This window comes from Staurois parvus, unplaced genomic scaffold (genome assembly GCF_062004578.1).
Source record: "Staurois parvus isolate SC_StPar_1 unplaced genomic scaffold, SC_StPar_1.0 ptg000758l, whole genome shotgun sequence".
NCBI lineage: Eukaryota > Metazoa > Chordata > Amphibia > Anura > Ranidae > Staurois > Staurois parvus.
Window position 1 is genome coordinate 117,205 of NW_028318554.1, and position 22,260 is coordinate 139,464.

At 43.0% G+C, this 22,260-nt stretch overlaps 1 protein-coding gene across 2 annotated transcripts in view; it reads left to right on the forward strand.

Annotated features, from left to right (window-relative positions):
- Positions 1–22,260, forward strand: part of CASP2 (caspase 2) — a 90,278-nt gene that overhangs the window by 46,546 nt on the left and 21,472 nt on the right. For both annotated transcript variants that reach the window (XM_089654355.1, XM_089654354.1), the window contains exons 5-8: positions 1,890–1,978; positions 5,421–5,594; positions 9,234–9,362; positions 16,498–16,588. In XM_089654355.1, the coding sequence (XP_089510481.1) occupies positions 1,890–1,978; positions 5,421–5,594; positions 9,234–9,362; positions 16,498–16,588 (483 nt within the window). The remainder of the gene's footprint in view (positions 1–1,889; positions 1,979–5,420; positions 5,595–9,233; positions 9,363–16,497; positions 16,589–22,260) is intronic.

A 22,260-nucleotide genomic window follows, 5' to 3' on the forward strand; every position in this document is an offset into this window, starting at 1 on the left:
TGGATGAGGAGAGAATAGAGTTTTGCTTCACATTTTGTGTTGTCTGCTGTTGTTTAAAACACTCCACAGTGTATGAGAGTAGTGCAGGTACAAATTCACGTATTCATATCAAGGATCCCAGTTCTATAACACCTAGAGCAGTGGTTCTCAACCTTCCTAATGCCGCAACCCTTTAATACAGTTCCTCATGTTGTGGTGACCCCCAACCATAGAATAATTTTTGTTGCTACTTCATAACTGTAATTTTGCAGTGAGAGGAGTAGTGTCCCATCATTGGTGTCAGTGGGAGGAATAGTGCCCCATCATTGGTGTCACTGGGAGGAATAGTGCCCATCATTGGTATCACTGGGAGGAATAGTGCCCCATCATTGGTGTCAGTGAGAGGAATAGTGCCCCATCATTGATGTCAGTGAGAGAAATAGTGTCCCATCATTGGTATCACTGGGAGGAATAGTGCCCCATCATTGGTGTCAGTGGGAGGAATAGTGCCCCATCATTGGTGTCAGTGGGAGGAATAGTGCCCATCATTGGTATCACTGGGAGGAATAGTGCCCCATCATTGGTGTCAGTGGGAGGAATAGTGCCCATCATTGGTATCACTGGGAGGAATAGTGCCCCATCATTGGTGTCAGTGAGAGGAATAGTGCCCCATCATTGGTGTCAGTGAGAGGAATAGTGTCCCATCATTGGTATCACTGGGAGGAATAGTGCCCCATCATTGGTGTCACTGGGAGGAATAGTGCCCATCATTGGTATCACTGGGAGGAATAGTGCCCATCATTGGTGTCAGTGAGAGGAATAGTGCCACATCATTGATGTCAGTGAGAGAAATAGTGTCCCATCATTGGTATCACTGGGAGGAATAGTGCCCCATCATTGGTGTCACTGGGAGGAATAGTGCCCCATCATTGGTGTCAGTGGGAGGAATAGTGCCCTATCATTGGTATCACTGGGAGGAATAGTGCCCCATCATTAGTGTCAGTGAGAGGAATAGTGTCCCATCATTGGTGTCAGTGGGAGGAATAGTGCCCCATCATTGGTGTCAGTGGGAGGAATAGTGCCCCATCATTAGTGTCAGTGGGAGGAATAGTGCCACATCACTGATGTCAGTGGGAGGAATAGTGTCCCATTGTTGGTATCAGTGGGAGGAATAGTGCCCCATCATTGGTGTCAGTGGGGGGGGAATAGTGCCCCATCATTGGTGTCAGTGGGGGGGGGAATAGTGCCCCATCATTGATACTAGTGTGAGGGGGAATTGTGCCCCATCATTGGTGTCAGTGGGGAATTGTGCCCCATCATTGGTGTCAGTGGGAGGGGATAGTGCCCCATTGTTGGTGTCAGTGGGGGGAGGAATAGTGCCCCATCGTTGGTGTCAGTGGGGGGAGGAATAGTGCCCCATCGTTGGTGTCAGTGGGGGGAGAAATAGTTCCCCATCGTTGGTGTCAGTGGGGGGGGGGGGAATAGTATCTGCATGTGGGCAGACCGCCTGGAGACTGATAGAAGAGCGTTGTCTCGGTTCCTATGACCATCGGAAATATGTGTTTTCCGATGGTCTTAGGAGACCCCTGTGAAAGGGTTGTTTGACCCCCAAAGGGGTCGCGACCCACAGGTTGAGAACCGCTGACCTAGAGTGAGAAATGGCTGTGATAGATTCAACCATTGTTCCTCACTAATTTCAGGGCTGTAAAACTAAACCGTTATACGAATCATTGTCCTGAAAGTAGTATGCATGGGTTAGGGAATGACTGCTTCCATCAGAGCCTGATCACATCATTGTTTTGCTTCACGACAGTATCCCTTGAAATGTATCTAAGATTTATGCATTCTGTTAACCCGCTCTTGTTAAATAAATTGTTCCCCTGACCATGGCCTACTTTGATATTTCCCAGAATCTTTTGAGATGAGCATAGATGATGGAGATGGTCCAGTAAGCGTGAGTCACACCAGCGTAGATTTCTTCCTTTCTCACCATAAACAGGTTAGTACATCCTTGTCTTTATGGGTTCCTGCAAAAAATAAAGAACGTTGGGGGAGATTTACTAAAAACTGGTACACACAGACTCTGCAGCTTTGCATAGTAACCAATCAACTTCTCACTTCAGCTTTAAAGCAGAAATCTGGGCTATGTCCTTGATGCTGATTTCCTACCTTCACTGAATATGTCATCCATCTTCTGGTTCACTCAGTAGTTGCTCTGTAATAGCCTATTAATTTTTAAATCAAACCGTTAATTCTCTTTGGTTTTCTGTTTGTAAGACCAGTGGCTGCTATGTCTCCTATTCCCCCAGCCACCGGTCTTGGCACATCCCTTCTGTAGTTCTTTCTCCAGGAAGCAGTGATGTCATTCAGCCCCACTTGCAGTGGTGGGCAGTCCGAGACTCTCAGACACACTCACCTAGTGTACCCGCCCACATTCACTACAATTCCCTTTGTTTGATGGGTACTGTAGTTTCCTTTTACAGCAGAGAGAGGAAAGGATATGATATAATCTCTGCTGTTATCAAGGGAAGAGAGAACAAGTGACATCTGGGTGTAGTGTTAAAATAAATGTTTTAATAATCTCAAAAGTAATATATTCACAAAAGGAGATGTAAAATGGGCATATAGCGCTGAGTAAGTGGCTGCCATCAATCCCAGTCCTGGTTCGCCAGATGGCCAAGGCTGTGGTCACGCTGGTGGGCTGATCTGGTGGCTCCCAGGGCTTCCCAATTTGCATGGAACGCAGCTGGCAGGTGGAAGTAACGTTACGACCAGATGTGATGAGCAAAAATGACCATTTTTTTTTTCCTTTTGTGAGTGTGTTACTTTTGAGATAATTAAAACATTGATTTTTTATACTATACCCAGATGGCGCTTGTTCTCTTTTCCCTTGGTTCTATAGGTCTATAGGTATAGATGAGGTTGTGAAAATTCAATCAAACTTTTCTCCTCGATAGTAAGAATTTTCAAAATGTTATTAACTGTTTAGTGTTTTGTGTAGAAGGGTGTACTAATGGGTGTTTGTTTTTCCTATCCTGGAGTTCTTCTTTAAATATGTTGTGACATTAAAACCTGGAAGCTGATTGGTTGCTATGCAGAGCTGCCTCAAATTCTCTGTGCACCTGTTTTAGTAAATCTCCCCCATTCTGCATTTTATAGTTTAAGGTGATTATAGCCCAATTAGTGTACTTGCAACAACACAATTGAGTGCTGTCTGTAATGCTCTTTTATTTGCACTAACAGTTAGGATTTGTTCACAATGATTCGATTTCAGATGGGACTTAAAGCGGAGCTCCACCCAAAAGGGAAAGTTCCGCCTTAAGGACTGCTCCCCCGCTCCCCATTAAGGATTGGGGCGGGTACATGAATTTGACAGGTACCCGTTCCCACTTCCGGTCCGATCGCCTAGGCGATCGGAAGGTGTCCTCCCTCCCTGTAGTCTTTTGGGACAGGTGACAGGTCCCAGAAGACTACAGGACCATTCATGAAGCGCAGAGCTACTCGCACATGCTCAGTGGGTACCTGGCTGTGAAGCCGCAAGTTATCACAGCCGGGTGCCCACACTGAAGATGCCGGCCTCCTGGAATACAGGACGGCCGGTGAAACGGGCTGCGGGGGACACACCACGGGACCGAGGGACAGGTAAGTGGCTGTTTTTTAAAAGTCAGCAGCTACAGTTTTTATAGCTGCTGACTTTTATTTTTTGACAGGGTGAGTGGAACTCCACTTTAAGTCACACAGAATTGCATGAAAATGGAAATCACATTGTTTTCATTGGTACCCATTCACATCGATACAACTAGGCACAGTGCGATTTTGGAAAAGGTTCCTGTATTTGGAGCGATTTTGTCTCCATTAAATATTTAAACCACATCCTAGTTGCATCCAAGTAGCACTACATAATCACACTGAAAGTCAGATCACAATCTGTGAACTTAGCCTTAAATTAGAATTTTGAGTTTTTTCTTTTTTTTTTTTTGTTCTTTTCCAAGATTATTATTCTCAACATTTTCTTACTGCCTAGTATATCAGTACTGCTTGAACCTCAGAAAAAGAGGGTACACCCCGGAACCCCGTCCTGAAAAGTGCAAATTAAAAAGAAGTATCACATATGGTACACTGTGCAATTTATAGCTTTTCTGTAGCTTCACTTCTGATGTGGACCACAAAACACAACCACAGCCACATTCATTCCTATACCAAGCCATACGCATAGCAGCCTTCAGCGTTCCTGCAGAGTGCAGGGCTTCCTATAGGCGTGAATGGGGTTGTGAGATGCATGCACAAGGTATAAAAGAACCTGCAGGAACACTGTTGGAAATAAAGGTTGAGGGGCGTGAATGCATGCCTTAAAGGACAACTTGTATCAAAGGTAAAGTTGTCCTTTAATAAATATGTAAAAAAATGAAATAAATACACAGATGAAATTCCTAAGATATGTGTGCCAAAGCATTATGTAATCGTGGGATTAACACAACTCTGCCAATAACACTTGTAGGTCTTGAATTCCCCTACCATGTGACTGGATAATAAAAGGAGAGGTAGCAGACTGCTGAACTCATCTCTATCACTTTGTTTCTCCTCCTAAGAGCATGTCTTTTTTAGCACCAAAGCTCTGCAGCACAACTGATTGGCTCATCTTGCTGCTCCTTCCTCTTCCAGTCTAGAGGACTGATATCAGGTCAATCTTTGGTACAGTTAGTCCGCTACATGTGAACTTTCAAGTTGCAAACTTTCAAAGATACGAACATGCGTTTGCATGTCCAGTTGTGTGAGTTGGTTCACATTTGCAGCGTACATTCTCTAGCGTTCATTCTTTTACAGATGTTGGTGCTTCTGTGTACTTTACCGCATGCAGTACTGTATCTTTACGTCAACCTTATTCCATGTAATATTTGTGTGAAATGTGTTTTTAAACCTATTACAGTAATTTAATAGGTCGATTGTGTTAGTTGGGTACCTAGGCTAACTGGGGAATTGCAAACAAATTGGACTTACGAATGTGCTTTGGGAACTGAACTCATTCGTATGTAGAGGACTTCCTGTACTTTAACCCCTTGATGCTGAGCGCATGCAAATATGCAGCCTCTCGGCGTCTGGGCCTTGACGCATATTTGCATACAATTAGAAAATACGTATGTGCTGAGAGCACGTGCCCTGCGCGCTCCCTGCACATATGTCCGTGACTCACAGAAAGGTCCTGATCTTCCCTTTCGATCAGGACCTTTTCCGATCATATGAACGCCATGACGGCAAATCACGGCGATCACATGACCCTAAAACCCCACCCGCCTCCCGGCTTCTGAAACTCTTAAAGGGCCAGGAGGCGCAAAGGGGTAATCACAGTATGTAGTTTGATTTTAATTGCAGCCTGCAGCCCGGGTAGTTTGTTAGCTGCAGAGTATGTGAAAGTTTGAATCCTTCTATGTGTCTCCCTCCAGGCCTATAAGATGAGCACTCTCCCTCGTGGCTTAGCCCTAGTTATCAGCAATATCCAGTTTTCCGATCCTGAACTGGGTCATCGCTATGGAGGAGAAGTGGATGAGGTTTCCCTGAAACACTTGTTTTTTAAATTCAACTATAAGGTTATCTTCCGGAGTGATTTAACTGCTCAGGTATGTAACGATTTTTTTTTTCTTCATCTGTAACTTAGAGATATTACTATTTTGTACATCTGCTATTAAATATCTGCTATTAATATGCAGTATTGGAAGAGTATTGCAGCCAGAACTATTGATTTTTCAAACTGTCAGGAAGACATTACAAAAAATTCAGGCTGGGGTTGGGCTTTAATAATTGATCCAAGGAGGCAGATGTGTATGGGGAACTTAATGAGTAATTTATTAGCTGACATCATTATCTTATAAAAGATTCAGCTTGATCATATGACCATTGTCCAGGCGGATCTGCTGGAGTATCTTTTTACAATGATCCTCCCATTGTTGAGACCAAGTAACCTGCTATTATCTCGATCCCAGCATAAGTTTTTTTTCAAAGTATTATTTTAAGCTGTTTCAATAAATTGGTTTTGTTTCATTAAAGCCCTGGAGCTAACCATTAAAACAAGGATGTTTTCTTTTTTTGTCCACTTAAGAGACATAAGAATTCAGAAACAGTCACGTTATACTGCTGGTTACAGGAGGTTTGGATAGTGACAAACAGAAAAACAGCAAGTCAGCCCATGCGTAGTCCCTCCTCTCGGTTTTTGCTAGTGTCCTAGGAGGTTTGTTGGTTTTCAAAAGTCTAGCCAGCATTGTACTAGCTTTTTTCATGGATTTCTTCTTAAGTTAAGATCCCTTAACCTTTTCCCCACATGGCAGCTATTGGGATCAGTCTTCCTCCAGCCTAGCTTTGAAGTACTGGATCCCGTTGGACTGGACATTGCGGGACTAGCCTAGAACTGACCTTCGGGCACTGGGCTCCGCTACTGTCACATTCCAGACCCAACACTGGTATAAGTAAGTCGCAGAGTACTTTCTAGGTCTAGAGGTATTGGCAGTGCCTCAGCACTTGCCCTAACTTTGAAGGCTCACTCTATTGATGAGCCAAACAAACTGACCTTCAGTAACTACCTTGTTATTCGCACTGTTGGGTGCCTTTTCCATTTCCCACTACTGCTGGTTTCACTGTGGAGGGGATTAACCCTGAGGGACTTGGCACTGATGTCATCCACTAGGTAGAGTATTGCGCCTGCTTACTTACATGTTCTGTTCTCTTTCTTGGCTTAGAGCAGGGGTAGGCAACCTGTGGCTCTCTAGTTGTTGTGGGACTGCATTTCCCATGAGGCATTGCAAAGATTACAAAACTGAAAGTTACAGCTATGACTTGCAGAGGCATGATGGAACTTGTAGTCCTGCGGCTCTCAGGTTGCCTACCCCTGGCTTAGAGGAAGCATTGCCCCACTGCTGCTCCTGTGAGAGAACTATGAGGAACTGCAGTCTCCCAATTCATTCCTACTGCCCGCCTACAGTAGTTCTGGTCAAGTCTGGTCAAACCAACACTCATCAGCTGCCTGAGTTTTTGAGTACATGAAGCCTGGTTATGTGCTTAGAGGCTAGTTGTATTAATGGCATGTATGGCCGCAACATGTCTATATCTCAATATAGTGGACAGCCACTGGGTGACCCCAGCACACATATTCCTAATGGCCCTGGGGATGTTTACTTTCTTGCCATTAGAGGACCAAGACTTCTGCAATCCATTAACCCTGTAGTTATAGGGTCTACCTCTATTGGATGAGACCAAGTTTCCTACATTGTTGTCACATCCCTCCACTGCAGTCACTCAAGTCTTTGTGGGCACATTTACCCCATTCCTTACAGATACTGACCATCAAGGCTCTAAGCACACTTCCAAGCCTTCCCCTGCAGTGTTATTTTCTGATCTACCCAAAAGCCTCAGTACAGATCAATTACAATAACCATCTCTGACTCACTGCAGCCTCCTGCCATTACCTCAGGCTAGCAAGAGACCTCTTCAGCTTTTTTTAATGCAGTACACACTACTTTGCTTTTGGAGGTTCAGCTTGCAGTCTCCCAACCTTGGGTGTTTCAGAGCCCCTACAGCTGCAAAGACCTTTTCACTACACCCACTGTTCTAAGTCATTCCTTGCATGCATCTGAGCACCAGCAGCAAGATTGCCTTGCAATTGATGACTATATATCCCTGCGCTGGAATTCGGAAAATCCTTTATCACCATTGTGTGGAAGGTACTGATGACAGATGCCAACATGTGGGGCTGGGGAGGTGTCCTGGAATGGGTCCCTCCATACCGCCTGGACCTTCTTTCACAAGGTCCTGTGTTCCATCCTGGTGGTGATATTTCTGACACTGCTAGCATTCCATTCCTTGGTCAGAGCCTTTGTACAAGAGGTGGCTCACATCGTACCACCAGTACACTCTACAATGACTCCATGGGGTTTATTTACTAAAGCTGGAGAGTCCAAAATCAGACTCCCTTCTGCATAGAAACCAATCAGCTTCTAACTTCAGCTTGTTCAATGAAGCTTTGGCAATGAAACCTGGAAGCTGATTGGTTTCTATGCAGAAGGGAGTCTGATTTTGGACTCTCCAGCTTTAGTAAATAAACCCCTATGTGTCACTATCTGGGCCTAGTCATGACATTTCTAACTCTTCTTTCCTGCAAGGTTAATAAACAAAAAAGTGCAGCGCTATACATTCACTACTAACCATAAAAAATAGTACATAAAAAATTATAATGTCCAATAATGTGCAAAAAAAACTTAAATAAACAAAAGTCTTTAGTGAAAAATTAAAGTTTAAATAATTTCAGGAAAAATTGTGATTCCAAAAAAAATATATATGCAAAAAAATATAAATAAAAATAGACTTTCTTGAGGATCCACCATCAACAGCACCTCAAAAAATACTTCTGCTTACCAGACATATATGACCCCACAATTAAGTGACGGTCAAGAAAAGCATAGTACATATACCAAATTAGGATGACGAACTCCGTTATTGCTGACTTTGAGGAAATATGGTGCACTCCATACACTGGATGTAAATAGACGCCAATAGGATCACTCTCACTGGATTCCCAAATCAAGGCATAAGCTCCCAAACTGATACTTCAGATAAATTGCCAAATACAGACCTAAAATAATGAATTATCATCAAAGAGGACAAAATCATCTAAAAAGCAAAAGAATCGTCATGGTATGGTATAATTAGCAGGATTTATTGCCTTACAACGTAGTATTATACGTACATCAAGATGTACTTAAAACAGCATGTCGCCATATAACCGAATGGTAAGTTTCTAACCAACAAGATGGCCGCCGCGCTCCGGTGCGTGCTGACATCACGCGTTCTGACTCCTGCCAGCGCGTTCCTGCAAGGTTGCCTTTCTTGTGGCAATCGGTACTCTCAGGAGAGTGTGTGAACTTGCAGCCTTCTTCTGTAAGGAACCGTTTCTTGTTCTTTACAAGGACAAAGTTGTTTTGGGACATTGAGACTTCAAGTTAGTCTTGGTATTTAATTTAAACCATCACATACTGTAGTGTTGCCTTCCTTTAGTCTTTATGACTTGTCATGCCCAAAGAAAATACTTTTATGGCAAATACAAAAATATGATTATCCTCCAGTTAATGCTGAAATATTAGATTGTGTACTATTGATTTGTGGTTTGCTGTTACCGCAGGTCCCATTTTTCATATCACTATGTAAGTGCTGTATAATGTTGTTATGTCATACGTAACCTTTGATCTACGGTTGTCATTCTCCTGTTACAGAAAATGATGTCCGAACTGGTCCATTTCTCCTCACTGCCTGAACACTCCCATCTGGACTCCGCCATTGTAGCCATATTATCTCACGGAGTCGACGGTGCTATATATGGAACTGACAGCCAATTGGTCAAGGTAGGAAGAATGATTTATGGGCTCTGCATATTCTTTATACACAATTCCCTGCTTTGTTTATTCAGAGCAGAACTCTGGTCTAAGTAAAAAAAAACATTTTCTGTAGAGTATGATAGGGCTGCTTAGTTCTCTAAATATAACATATTTACACTTTTATTGCTGGGAGGTTTTATATGCAGAATGTCTTTTCTTAAACCGAAAATAATTTGGTCTGTTCCCTGCCATGAAGGGATTCCGAAGTATAGAACTGTTGCAGCGGGCATAGCTGTATTGGTTTTAAAGGACAAAGTGATGGGTCTTTTTGCTTAGGGCACCCACAGATAATTATCTTGTCTGCACTCCCCCACTGCACTGTTTATCTGTAGGTACCGAGTCTAATGCCTGCCTGACCTGAGTCTAGCTTCAATTTGGTCTCTGTCAGAGCTTATCTAAAGATAAGAGCTCTGATGAAGAAGGGTCTCCCTTCGAAACGCGTCAGCCTCACTTTGAAAGTCAACCCTCGTGACCTGACTGTCAGGAATGGACTTGCCAATAATGGTGGGACTCACCTGCCTTGTGGGCTGCAGTACCAGGGCTGGCCAGCGGGTGCTCTCAGCAATCAGAGACTCACCCCTGCAATCAGCCAAACACCTGAAGCTGATTGCAGGGGTTGTATTTAAGGAATGGCCAGACTCACAGTCAGGGCCTTGGTGTGTTTTTCCATGGGCCCCTGTACCGTGTATCCTGTATTCCTGTTCCTGTCTGACTTGTTGCCGACCTTGCCTGATCCTGACCTCTGCTGACTTCTCCTGCTTGATCCCTGGCTTGTGACCCTGACCATTCTCTGCCCGACCCTCTGTACCGCGCTGCCCGTGAGTTACTGAACCCAGCTTGTGACCTCGACCACTCTCCCTCCTGTTCCTGGTACTCCGTTTGCCCGTTTGCTACTGACCCGGCCTGCCTGACTACTCTTTGTATTGTATGTATTGTTATTGGTGGGTGGTTTGGTTTGGTTTGTTTGCACTGTGTTTATGTTTAGTTTTGCAATGCGTTTTGTATTGTTAGTCTTAATAAATTATATTGTTTATACCATATCTGAAGCCTGCGTTTCCCTGTGTCAGTCCACACACACCTCTGGTCATACCCGGAGCCCTGACACTGACTTACATTGGCTCTACACTCCCCAGTTTCTTTAAGGATCTGTAATGCTTGTTTTACATCCTTGTTTGTGAGTATATATATTTTATGAAATAAAATCACTGAATTACTGAGGTAATGCGCAAGGTTGGTGCGCTCTTTCATTTTGCTTCACTTCGCAGTATCTGTCAGAGCTTATGCAGGGTTGATAACCTTCTCCCATCCCATAAATAACAGATCAGGCTCCTGGGTGTCCTCAGCAAAACCCCTAATCTGCAAATTATTGTGCCTACTCTTGTTTACTAATTCCTCCAACTGCAAGTAGGTAGAAGTAACACACTGATCACTGACAGAATGAGAAAAGTCATTCATACAGAAACTCACCACCTCACTGGACTTTTCAATGGCTGTCACATGTTCTTCCAGACCTGTCATGTCTGACTGAAGGGTAGAAAGTTCTTTGTGCAGTGTCCCCTCAATCCATTTCACCATGTTGTCCAGGCAAGAGGGGAGGTAGCGTGGAACAGTGTTTCTCAACCGTTTTTCAGTCAAGGAACCCATTAAAATTATGGATAGTCCCGAGGAACCCTTCAAAATTATGGACAGTCTTGAGGCACTCCTACTAAAATGGGGTGCATCAAGACTGCCCATAATTTTAAAAGGGCACCCAATTCTAAAATGTGAAGAACTATTCTAATAGTTTTACATAACGCAGCAACATCCACACACGTAGGACATCCAATATTAGAGATGATTTATTCTTCCAAAGCAAATACACTTTTGCACACCTGTACTGACTAGTATACCAGTGTTTCTCCTCTCCCTCAGTTTTTCTCCATCACTGAACTAATGTGAACCCAGCACTGATGGAGAGGGGCGGGGGAGGGTCAAACTAGGGTGCTGTGCAGGCAGCTGACATCCTCCTTATCAACTGATGATGTCATTGGTTGTCAGGACGCCAGCAGCTAGAAGGTCGTAGTGGCGCACAATGAAAACCTGTGGATTTGTGTAACTAAAAGGCAGGCTTGTTCCACCTGCTGGCTTGTATACAAATTTTGGGCAATTTTTAGACATTTTGCGAAGGCACCCCTGAAGAAACCTCAATGCATCCTGGTTGATAAAGGCTGGCGTAGAATATCACAGAGTTTCCCATCATCAGTCCAGATACTAGGGAGCGAGGCTATGGAGACTCTGAAGATCGCCCTGGGAGTTCAAGAGTGGGGATCGGAGAGGAGCCACCATCCTTCCGTTCTTCTGTGGTGTCCATGGAGTGAGACGTTGAAGCGGCTCGCAGTGTCTGCCTCGATGAGCTGGCAAGTGGGATGGCGCCATTTTGGACACTCAGTAGACTGATGGCAGTGGGTCCTAGCAGATATTGATGAATTTTGATGCCCCCCCCCCCCACCTTGCCAGGAGGTGTTTGACAACTTCTTGCCCTTGGGCATCTGGGTGAGAAGGCAGTTAGTGGTGTTGGTCCTGCACGTAGGACCCCGGGTGGTGTGGAGCTCAGGTATCTAGCAGCCACCTCCTGCCATCTTCATGCCCCTCCCATGTATCTAGCAGCCATCTTCGTGCCCCTCCCATAAATAATGTTCGGACTTGTCAGTTGGGCACTCAGATCAAACACAGCATCTTAGAGGGGGAAAAAAGTTATATGCAAGGTACTGGCTCTAATAGATGAGTACATTGTGCATAGGCAGGGGCGGACTGACCATTTGGAAACTTGGGCACTGCCCGAGGGCCCGGGGTCAGTAGGGGGCCCCATAAGATGCCCCTGGTACCTTTTTCATAGACTTTTTTGAGTTTGGGGAAGGACACAGGGGCCCCATAATCCCCTATTGCCCGGGGGCCCCATGAGTTGTCAGTCCGCCCCTGTGCATAGGTATGAGTGGCTTGAGGGGTGCTCTGACAAGATGGCCTGTTACTTTGTTTCAAGTGGCAAACTAACTGATTGTCTTTAAAGGGTCAGTGCCTCTGCAGTGATTAAACCTACTAGGAATGCAAATCAGCATATGCAAAGTCATATTCCTGAAAGTGTCACTTACCCCTCCATTTTGACATACGGCAATTGAGTCCTGATTTCAAAAGATGCTGTTTTTACAGCTGTAGACATGTCAGTCACTGTAGTTCAGTTCCTGGGATGAAAGTTCATATCCCTTAGGCCTAGTTCACACAGGCTTGGAAAACAGGCATTTGAGGGGCATTTTTAACTCTCCTCAAATGCCTATGGAAATCCTACTATACAGTGCTGTTCACATTATCAAATCATGAAGCGTTAGTGTTTACATTGCTTCAAAATTGAAGCCCCATGTCGAGTCAGGAGGAGCCGAAGCCTTTCAACGCCTCCCATTCAAGTCTATGGTGACGCTCCTCAAACGCCCTGGCAGGCATTTACTTGGCATTTGTGGGGCGTTTTCAGTGCGATGGTGGCGCGTTAATAACATAAGGGTTTGTTATAGGAGTTTGTGGGGCAGTTTTAACACTTGGAAAACGCTTATAAAACACCTCAAAACCACTCATAGGGCGTTTGGGGAGAGCTTTTAATGCTTGTAAAACTGTAGTCTGTTGAATGCTGAGACCAGGGGAGGCAGAGACGAGGGGGGTGCTTCAGCTGCACAGAGAAGCGCAGGATCTGGCAGGGGAATTTTGTCCTCCTCTGCTGCAGACTGCTGAGACAAGGTAGGAGGGAGACGAGGGGGGAGCTGCAGCTGCAGGAGAGGTGCAAAGACCACATGAAGTGGCCTGGTGGGCCGGATTCAGCCCGTGGGCCTTGTGTTTGACACATGCATTAATGCAATATCTAATGCTTGCCTGCACAGGAGGAGAAGAGAAGCATGTAAACAAGCTTCTCACTCCGGACTCTTCTGTATGTACAGTTGTGTTCAAAATAATATCTGTCAGACATCACAAACCGGATCAATCACTGTTTTTGGTAGAAATGATATTTCTACCTGGCAAATAATTTCCTAGCAGGTGTAGTAGAGTAATAGAAATCCAACGGACCCAACAGTCATGACATGCATGCTGCTGATTCTGTGTCATTGAATCACTCATTGAAAGGGGCGTGTTCAAAATAATAGCAGTGTGGAGTTCTATTAGTGAGGTCATTCATTCTTTGAAAAACAGGTGGCAATTATTGCCCTTATTTAAGGAAGGAAGGCAGCAAATGTTGTACATGCTGGTTACAGTGCATTTCTCTCTGAAATTCTGAGGAAAATGGGTCGTTCCAGACATTGTTCAGAAGAACAGCGTACCTCAATTAACCCCCCTGGCGGTATTCCCGAGTGTAGCTCGGGGTAAAGTTTCAGTACCAAAAGCGGTAACTCCGAGCTACACTCGGGCTTACCATGCGGCGCTGCTCCGGCATCTGTTCTTCACTTACCTTGTCCTGCACTCCCGCGATGTCCCTCATGCAGTGTCCCCGGCAATGTAATCCGGCGGATGTCGGAACCTGTCATCTGGGTTCCGTCCCCTGCGAGCGTCGGGACGTACGGGGGACGGAACGGCGGGAAATTTGAAAATGGTAAAAAATGTCATTCACTAAATACACTAAAATCACATAGTATAACATTCCTGTATCAAACCATTTCACATACATTTTGTCCCGAGTGCTTTGTCCTGCGCCCTGCCTGCATTTTTACTGTTCTTTCTGCCTGGAAACTGAGAAACGTCCATGGCGTCCAAAAAGCGTCCCTTTAGGTCAAAAGCGGTTTTAGACCGGCTAGAGAACAGCGATAGTAAATCAGAACCACTTGCAGAATTGAGTGATAATGATTTGTGGGGAAATTCCTCATCAGACACTGAAAACGATTTTGCGACTTTGCTCAGCGATGTGTGAACTTGGCGCTATATTTCAAATTTAAGTGTTTTTGGTTTGATTATATTGAATTAAATTTATTATTATAATATTATTATTTTTTATGATTATTTATTAAATTATAATTTATGATTTCGTGTTTCAAATTTTATCCTACCCGGGATGTTTACTAGACTCTTGTTCAGACAGATTTCAGTGAGTTATTCCTAAAAATTACAGCCTACAATAAAAAAAATACATATTTCCATGCAAAAAAATGTACCGCTTTGAGCACAGAAATATGGACATAATCAGACCGCTAGGGAGGTTAAAAAGTTGATTGGAGAGGGGAAAACATATAAAGGAGTGCAGAGAATGATCGGCTGCTCAGCTAAAATGATCACAAATGCTTTAAAATGGCAACCAAAACCTGAAAGACGTTGAAGAAACCGAAAAACTACCATTGGAATGGATAGAAGAATAGCCAAAATGGCGCGGACTCAGCCAACAATCAGCTCCAGGAAGATGAAAGAAGGTGTGACGTTCCCTCTGAGGACTGTTACAATTAGAAGACGCCTATGTGAAGCCAAGCTATCTGCAAGAAGCCCCCGCAAAGTCCCACTGTTGGAAAAAAGTCATGTGCTGAAGAGGTTACAATTTGCCAAAGAGCACATTGACTGGCCTAAAGAGAAATGGCGCAACATTTTGTGGACTGATGAAAGTAAGATTGTTCTTTTTGGGTCTAGTGGCCGGAGACAGTTTTTCAGACGACCCCCAAACACTGAATTCAAGCCACAGTACACTGTGAAGACCGTGAAGCATGGTGGTGCAAGCATCATGATATGGGGATGTTTCTCATACTACGGTGTTGGGCCTATTTATCACATACCAGGGATCATGGATCAGTTTGAATACATCAGAATACTTGAAGAGGTCATGCTGCCTTATGCTGAAGAGGAAATGCCCTTGAAATGGGTGTTCCAACAAGACAACCACCCCAAACACACCAGTAAACGTGCAACATCTTGGTTCCAGACCAACAAGATGGACGTTATGGAGTGGCCAGCCCAATCCCCGGATCTTCGTCCAATAGAAAACTTGTGGGGTGACCTCAAAAATGCCGTTTCTGAGGCAAAACCAAGAAATAGAGAAGAACTGTGGAATGTGGTCCAATCATCCTGGGCTGGAATACCTGATCACAGGGGCCAGAAGTTGGGTGACTCCATGCAACACAGATGTACAGCAGTTCTCAGAAACAGTGCGACTACAACCAAATATTCATGAAGTCATTCAAAGGAAAGCAAAATCTTCAAACATTTCTCAGTTTATATAGTGAATGTTTGAGTTTGTAAAGAAGAATACAAACACTGCGATTTTTTTTGAACCGTCTAATATTCACTTTTCTTTAATTTTTTTAGAGGAACAACACAAATTTGATGTATTTTTCTTCATGTTTTGATTTGGAATAGAATGTGTCGTGTTCCCAATGCATTTGTGTGGATGGAAATAAAAGCTTTTAGAAGGATTTTGAGCTTTATTCACTTTTTTCAACACACTGCTATTATTTTGAACACAACTGTATACACACGGCTCAAACAAATGAAAGGAACACTTTGAAAACACATCCAATCTCAATGGGGAAAAATCTCCTGCTGGATCTCTATACTGATATGGACGGGGTAATGTGTTAGGAAAGTAAGGATGCCCCATCGTTCGATGAAAATGATTGACCTACAGAGGCCTGAATACAAAGATACCCCGAAAATCAAAGTGAAAAAATGATGCAGCAGGCGAGTCCATTTTGAGCTTAATTCACTTTTTTCAACACACTGCTATTATTTTGAACACAACTGTATATATAAATTTTCCACCTGAGCTCTGCGCTTCTGACAGGGAGGTAAAAAATTGTGACTTGTGTACTTCATTTCTTTGATCAGAATAGGGGTGCTTAGACTGACTGGACGTCCTATTGCCAGGCATTGCCCTAAAGGTATACAATTTCAGAGGAAAAATGTATCTGCACTGCGCTATGTACTGGGGTCCCTGGGATGCACTAGAAAGTTTACAATAAAAGTGAAGTAAACCTGACTCACATACGTATTTGTAATTAGTACAATTTATAAATAGCGAATACAGGGAACACAGCCTCTGACAGCATTTTGTGTTGTGCAGATTGTGAGCCGTGTGTTTATGTGAGTGTGGTAACACTTCTTTTCATGACAGTTGCAGGACATCTTCGTGATACTGGATAACGCTCACTGCCCGCAGCTACAGAACAAACCTAAAATGTTCTTTATCCAGGCCTGCCGGGGAGGTGAGTGCCACAGATGATTCAACATTTCCTCACTGGATACAGGAGAGTCTCCACTCGCCACTGTTTGTATTCTTTTTTTTTTTTTTTTTAATTTATGGTCTGTTTTCCTTTATATAATAACAAATAAAAACCCCCAGTGGTTATCAAATACCACCAAAAGAATGCTCTTTTTGTGTTAACAAAAAAAATATCAACTTCATTTTGGTACAGTGTCACATAACTGTGCAATTTCCAATACAAGTAGCAGAGTGCTGAATAGCAAACAAATGCCCTGGTCATGAGTCATGAAGGGGTAAAATCTTCCAGAGGGCAAATGGCTAAGTAAACCCCTGTTAGCCATAAACCTTATAAATGAGCACTTAGAGAACAGAGGGAGTCATGAGGTGCCAGGGCATAAGGATTGCATGCAGACCCCCAGCAATCTTCTGAATTCGTCTGTGCAAATATTGCTTTCCTGAGAGTGATCAGTGCCCACTCAACTCACGGATAGGCTGGGATTTTACTCTATTAAATCAGATAAACCTTGTGGGATGGATTTTGCAATTTACAAGTCGGTAGATTTCTAAGCTAAATGGAAGCGGCCAATTTATTGTTTGGATAAATATCGCAGAGGATGTACAGCTGTTCACAGCGGGCTTGTTTCTGCCAAACACTTATATGAACATATGGGCCACTGATTGACCCACAAACTGTCGCAACCTACTCTGTTCTCGTGACAGGTTCACTTTATTTATTTTACCAAATGAGAGTATAGTACCTCTGATTATTACACTGTTCTCTTGTGCATCTATCTATCTATCTATCTATTATCTATCTCTATATCTCTCTATTATCTATCTATCTATCTATCTATCTATTATCTATCTATCTATCTATCATCTATCTATCTATCTATTATCTATCCATCTATCTATCTATCTATCTATCTCTATATCTCTCTATTATCTATCTATCTATCTATCTATCTATCTATCATCTATCATCTATCATCTATCTATCTATCTATCTATCTGGTGACAGGTTCACTTTATTTATTTTACCAAATGAGAGTATAGTACCTCTGATTATTACACTGTTCTCTTGTGCATCTATCTATCTATCTATCTATCTATCTATCTATCTATCTATCTATATATCTATCATCTATCTATCTATCATCTATCTATCTATCTATTATCTATCTATCTATCTATCTATCTATCTATCTCTATATCTCTCTATTATCTATCTATCTATCTATCTATCATCTATCTATCTATCTATCTATCTATCTATATATCTATCTATCATCTATCTATCTATCTATCTATTATCTATCTATCTATCTATCTATCTCTATATCTCTCTATTATCTATCTATCTATCTATCTATCTCTATATCTCTCTATTATCTATCTATCTATCTATCTATATATCTATCTATCATCTATCTATCTATCTATTATCTATCTATCTATCTCTATATCTCTCTATTATCTATCTATCTATCTATCTATCTATCTATCTATCTATCTATCTATCTATCTATCTATTATCTATCTATCTATTATCTATCTATCTATCTATCTATCTATCTATCTATCTATCTATCTATTATCTATCTATCTATCTATCTATTATCTATCTATCTATCTATCTATCTATCTATCTATCTATCTATCCATCTGTCCATCTATCTATATATCTATCTATCTATCTATCTATCTATCTATCTATTATCTATCTATCCATCTATCCATCCATCCATCCATCTATCTATCTATTATCTATCTATCTATCTATCCATCTATCCATCTATCTATCTATCTATTATCTATCTATCTATCTATCTATCTATCTATCTATTATCTATCTATCTATCTATCTATTATCTATCTATCTATCTATTATCTATCTATCTATTATCTATCTATCTATCTATTATCTATCTATCTATCTATCTATCTATCTATCTATCTCTCTATTATCTATCTATCTATCTATCTATCTCTATGTATCTATCTATGTATCTCCCCCCCCCCCCCTCTCTCTCTCTCTCTCTCTCTCTCTCTCTCTCGGCCTTTATTGCTCTCTCCTCTTTTTTAACAAAGTGTTTGTAAACCTACCTCAGACATGAAATATGTACATGTACCTGAACCTCAGACAAGAAATGAATAGGCTCCCGTGCCCGAGCAAAATGCGGCCCGCATGGCTGCATATATGTGAACCAGGGCTTAGTAAATCAGCCCCAAAATCTGTACTTGTTGTTTCTTGGTCCCTTCTTTATTCTCTCTTCGATTTCTTTCTTCTCTCTCTCTCTCTTTGATCGATCTCTCTCTCTCTGTCTGTCTGTCTATATATCTCTCTATATCTATCTATCTATCTATCTATCTATCTATCTATCTATCTATCTAGGCCTTTATTGCTCTCTCCTCTTCTTTAACAAAGTGTTTGTAAACCTCAGACATGAAATATGTACAAAGCATAACCCTCTATAATGTGTATTTGTCTCACTCCAGAGCACTAAGTGTAATTTCTGTCTGCTGCCTTGTTCCTCTGCTGTCAGCATTAGCCACTTCTGACCAGTTTTTCGGACATCAAGAGAAAAATAGTGACAGGGAAAGGGCCTCCAGCACAGAGCCTGTGTCTGACAGTCTGTTCCTGTTTGCATTGTGAAGGGGGGGGTGTCCCTTTTCTTCAATCAGCTCTCAGAGCTCTCCTCACTGAGCTCTGCAGTGTGTAATTTCATCTCTCTTGTTTCTGAAAGCACAGACAGGCTGTATAAATTTGAACAGATGTAGAGAAGAGAAGACTGCAGATAAGCAGGTACAACTTATGTAGGAGGATTTGTATCATCTTTGTGTATCTATCACCTGAGGCCAGTCACTGCACTGAGTACATGTAAGGGTTTACAACCACTTTACAACACCCCCCCCCCCCCCTTGCTTTATCTCCCTTTCCTTTTCTCCTCTCTCTCTCTCTCTGTATGGGGTTGTTTACTAAAACTAGAAAGTACAAAATCTGGTGCAGCTGTCCATGGCAGCCAATCAGCTTCTAGCTTCAGCTTGTTCACTTAAGCTTTAAAAAAAAACTGCAAGCTGATTGGCTAGCATGGACAGCAGCACCAGATTTTGTACTTTCTAGTTTTAGACTAGGTTCACATCTGTGTGGGTGGTGCCGCTGCGGATCTACACAAAAATCCGTGCAGAAGAATGCGGACCCGCGGGCAGGTGCCATTAATTCTAATGGCATGTCGCCCGCACTGGAAATCACAACTGTACTGGGAACTGAGGTTCTCGTGTGGGCTGCGGTTTCCAAAGAAGTGCAGGGACTTCTTCCCTGCGTGTCCCGGAGCATGGGAGTCCATTCAAATGAATAGGCTCTCGTACCCGTGCAAAATGCGGCCCGCATGGCTGTATATATGTGAACCGGGGCTTAGTAAATCAGCCCCAAAGTCTCTACTCGTTGTTTCTCGGTCCCATCTTTCTTCTCTCTATCTCTCTCTTCGATCTCTTTCTTCTCCCCTCTATCTCTCTATTTCTCTTTCTCTCTCTTCGATCTCTTTCTTCTCTTACTCTCTCTCTCTCTCTTTGATCTCTTCTCTCTCTCTCCGATCTCTTTCTCTCTCTTCGATCTCTTTCTTCTCTATCTCTATTTGACCCCCCCCCCCTCTCTCTCTGATCTCTTTCTTCTCTCCTCTCCTCTCCTCTCTCTCTCTGATCTCTTTCTTCTCTCCTCTCTCTATTTATCTCTCTATTTATCTCTCCCTCTCTCTCTCTCTCTCTCTCTCTCTCTCTCTCTCTCTCTCTCTCTGATCTCTCTCTCTCTCTCTGATCTCTTTCTTCTCTCCTCTCTCTATTTATCTCTCTATTTATCTCTCTCTCCCTCTCTCTCCCTCTCCCCCCTCTCCCCCCCTCTCTCTCTCTGATCTCTTTCTTCTTTTCTCTCTCTCTCTCTCTCTCTCTCTCTCTCTCTGATCTCTTTCTTCTCTCCTCTCTCCATTTATCTCTCTATTTATCTCTCTCTCTCTCTCTCCCCCCCTCTCTCTCTCTGATCTCTTTCTTCTCTATCTCTCTTTGACCCCCCCCCCTCTCTCTGATCTCTTTCTTCTCTCCTCTCTCTCTCTCTCTCTCTCTCTCTCTCTCTCTCTGATCTCTTTCTTCTCTCCTCTCTCTATTTATCTCTCTCTGTCTCTCTCTCTTTGATCTCTTTCTTCTCTCCTCTCTCTTTCTCTCTCTTTGATCTCTTTCTTCTCTCTCTCCCCCCCCCTCTCTCTTTCTCTCTCTGATCTCTTTCCTTCTCTCCTCTCTCTTTCTCTCTTTGATCTCTTTCTTCTCTCCCCTCTCTCTCTCTCTTTCTTTCTTCCTCTCTCTCCTTCGATCTCTTTCTTCTCTCCCCTCTCTCTCTCTTTCTCTCTCTCCTTCAATCTCTTCCCCCCCCCCCTCTCTCTCTCTCTTTCTTCACTCTTTCTCTCTCTCTCCCCCTCCCTGTGCCCCCCCACCTCTTTTCTGTCTATCACTTTTATGCCTCTGATGTGCTAGTTTTATAATGAATCCATAATTATTCCAGTTTATCTCTATAGGGCTTTCTTCCTAGTGATTTTACACCATTTTAATTATTTGCTGTGTGCTCCTGGGTATAGTCTTAAAGACCTGTTTCAGGACTGAGATGTGAACCAGATGGTGACAAAATATGATAAAAAGAAAGAGGAGAGGAAGATTTTTTTGATATAAATGTAAAGCATTCTTCCATCAAGCCAGCTTGTTGCAGTATACAGATATTTCCTTTGTTAAATATATGCATGCAAAGCAGTACAGAATCTGCGGCTTCAAACTGCGCATAAAGAATTTGAATGTATCTCATTAATGCATTGTCATAGCATGGCTGAATCATTGGAAGAAAAGGGTTTAGTCTGTTTGAAAAGCAGACATTTATATCACAGCACTTGTAGTGTATTGTGTCTTTGTAACAGGCTTAGTTGTATTACATTCTTTGAAAGTCCACACAAAACTGTTTGTCTGATTAATTAGAGTTACATATTAGAAATCAAATCTCAGAAACTGTGGTCTCAGTTTTTCTGATGTCCCAGCTGCACCCATTTGCTTTAGCAATCACAAGGCAGTTTACATTTCCCTGCTTTTTCCATATTGGGGTTAGAGTATTCCCAGGCCAGGGGTCCGCAAAGTTTCTAAACAAAGGGCCCGTTTACTGTCGTTCAGACTTTAGGGGGTCCAGACTGTGGCCATTGGGAGTCGAAATTGTACTGGCGTCAGTGGGAGTAAACGGTGCACTATCCTTCCCCCTAATGCAAAATATTCACTATCGTTGGGGTCAATGGGAGAAATAGTGCCCCATTGTCAGTAACAGGAATTATGCCACTTTGTTGGTGTCAGTGGGAGGAATTGTGTCCTGCATCAGTGGGAGGAAAAGTGTTCCAAGGGCCGGATAAAAGCAAGCAAAAGGCCACATCTGGCCACCAGGGCCACAGTTTGGAGGCCACTGCCCTAGGTCTAAAAGCAAGCAAAAGGCCACATCTGGCCTCCAGGGCCACAGTTTGGAAACCACTGCCCTAGGCCTAAAAGCAAGCAAAAGGCCACATCTGGCCTCCGGGGCCACAGTTTGGAGACCACTACCCTAGGTCTAAAAGCAAGCAAAAGGCCACATCTGGCCTCCGGGGCCAGTTTGGAGACCAC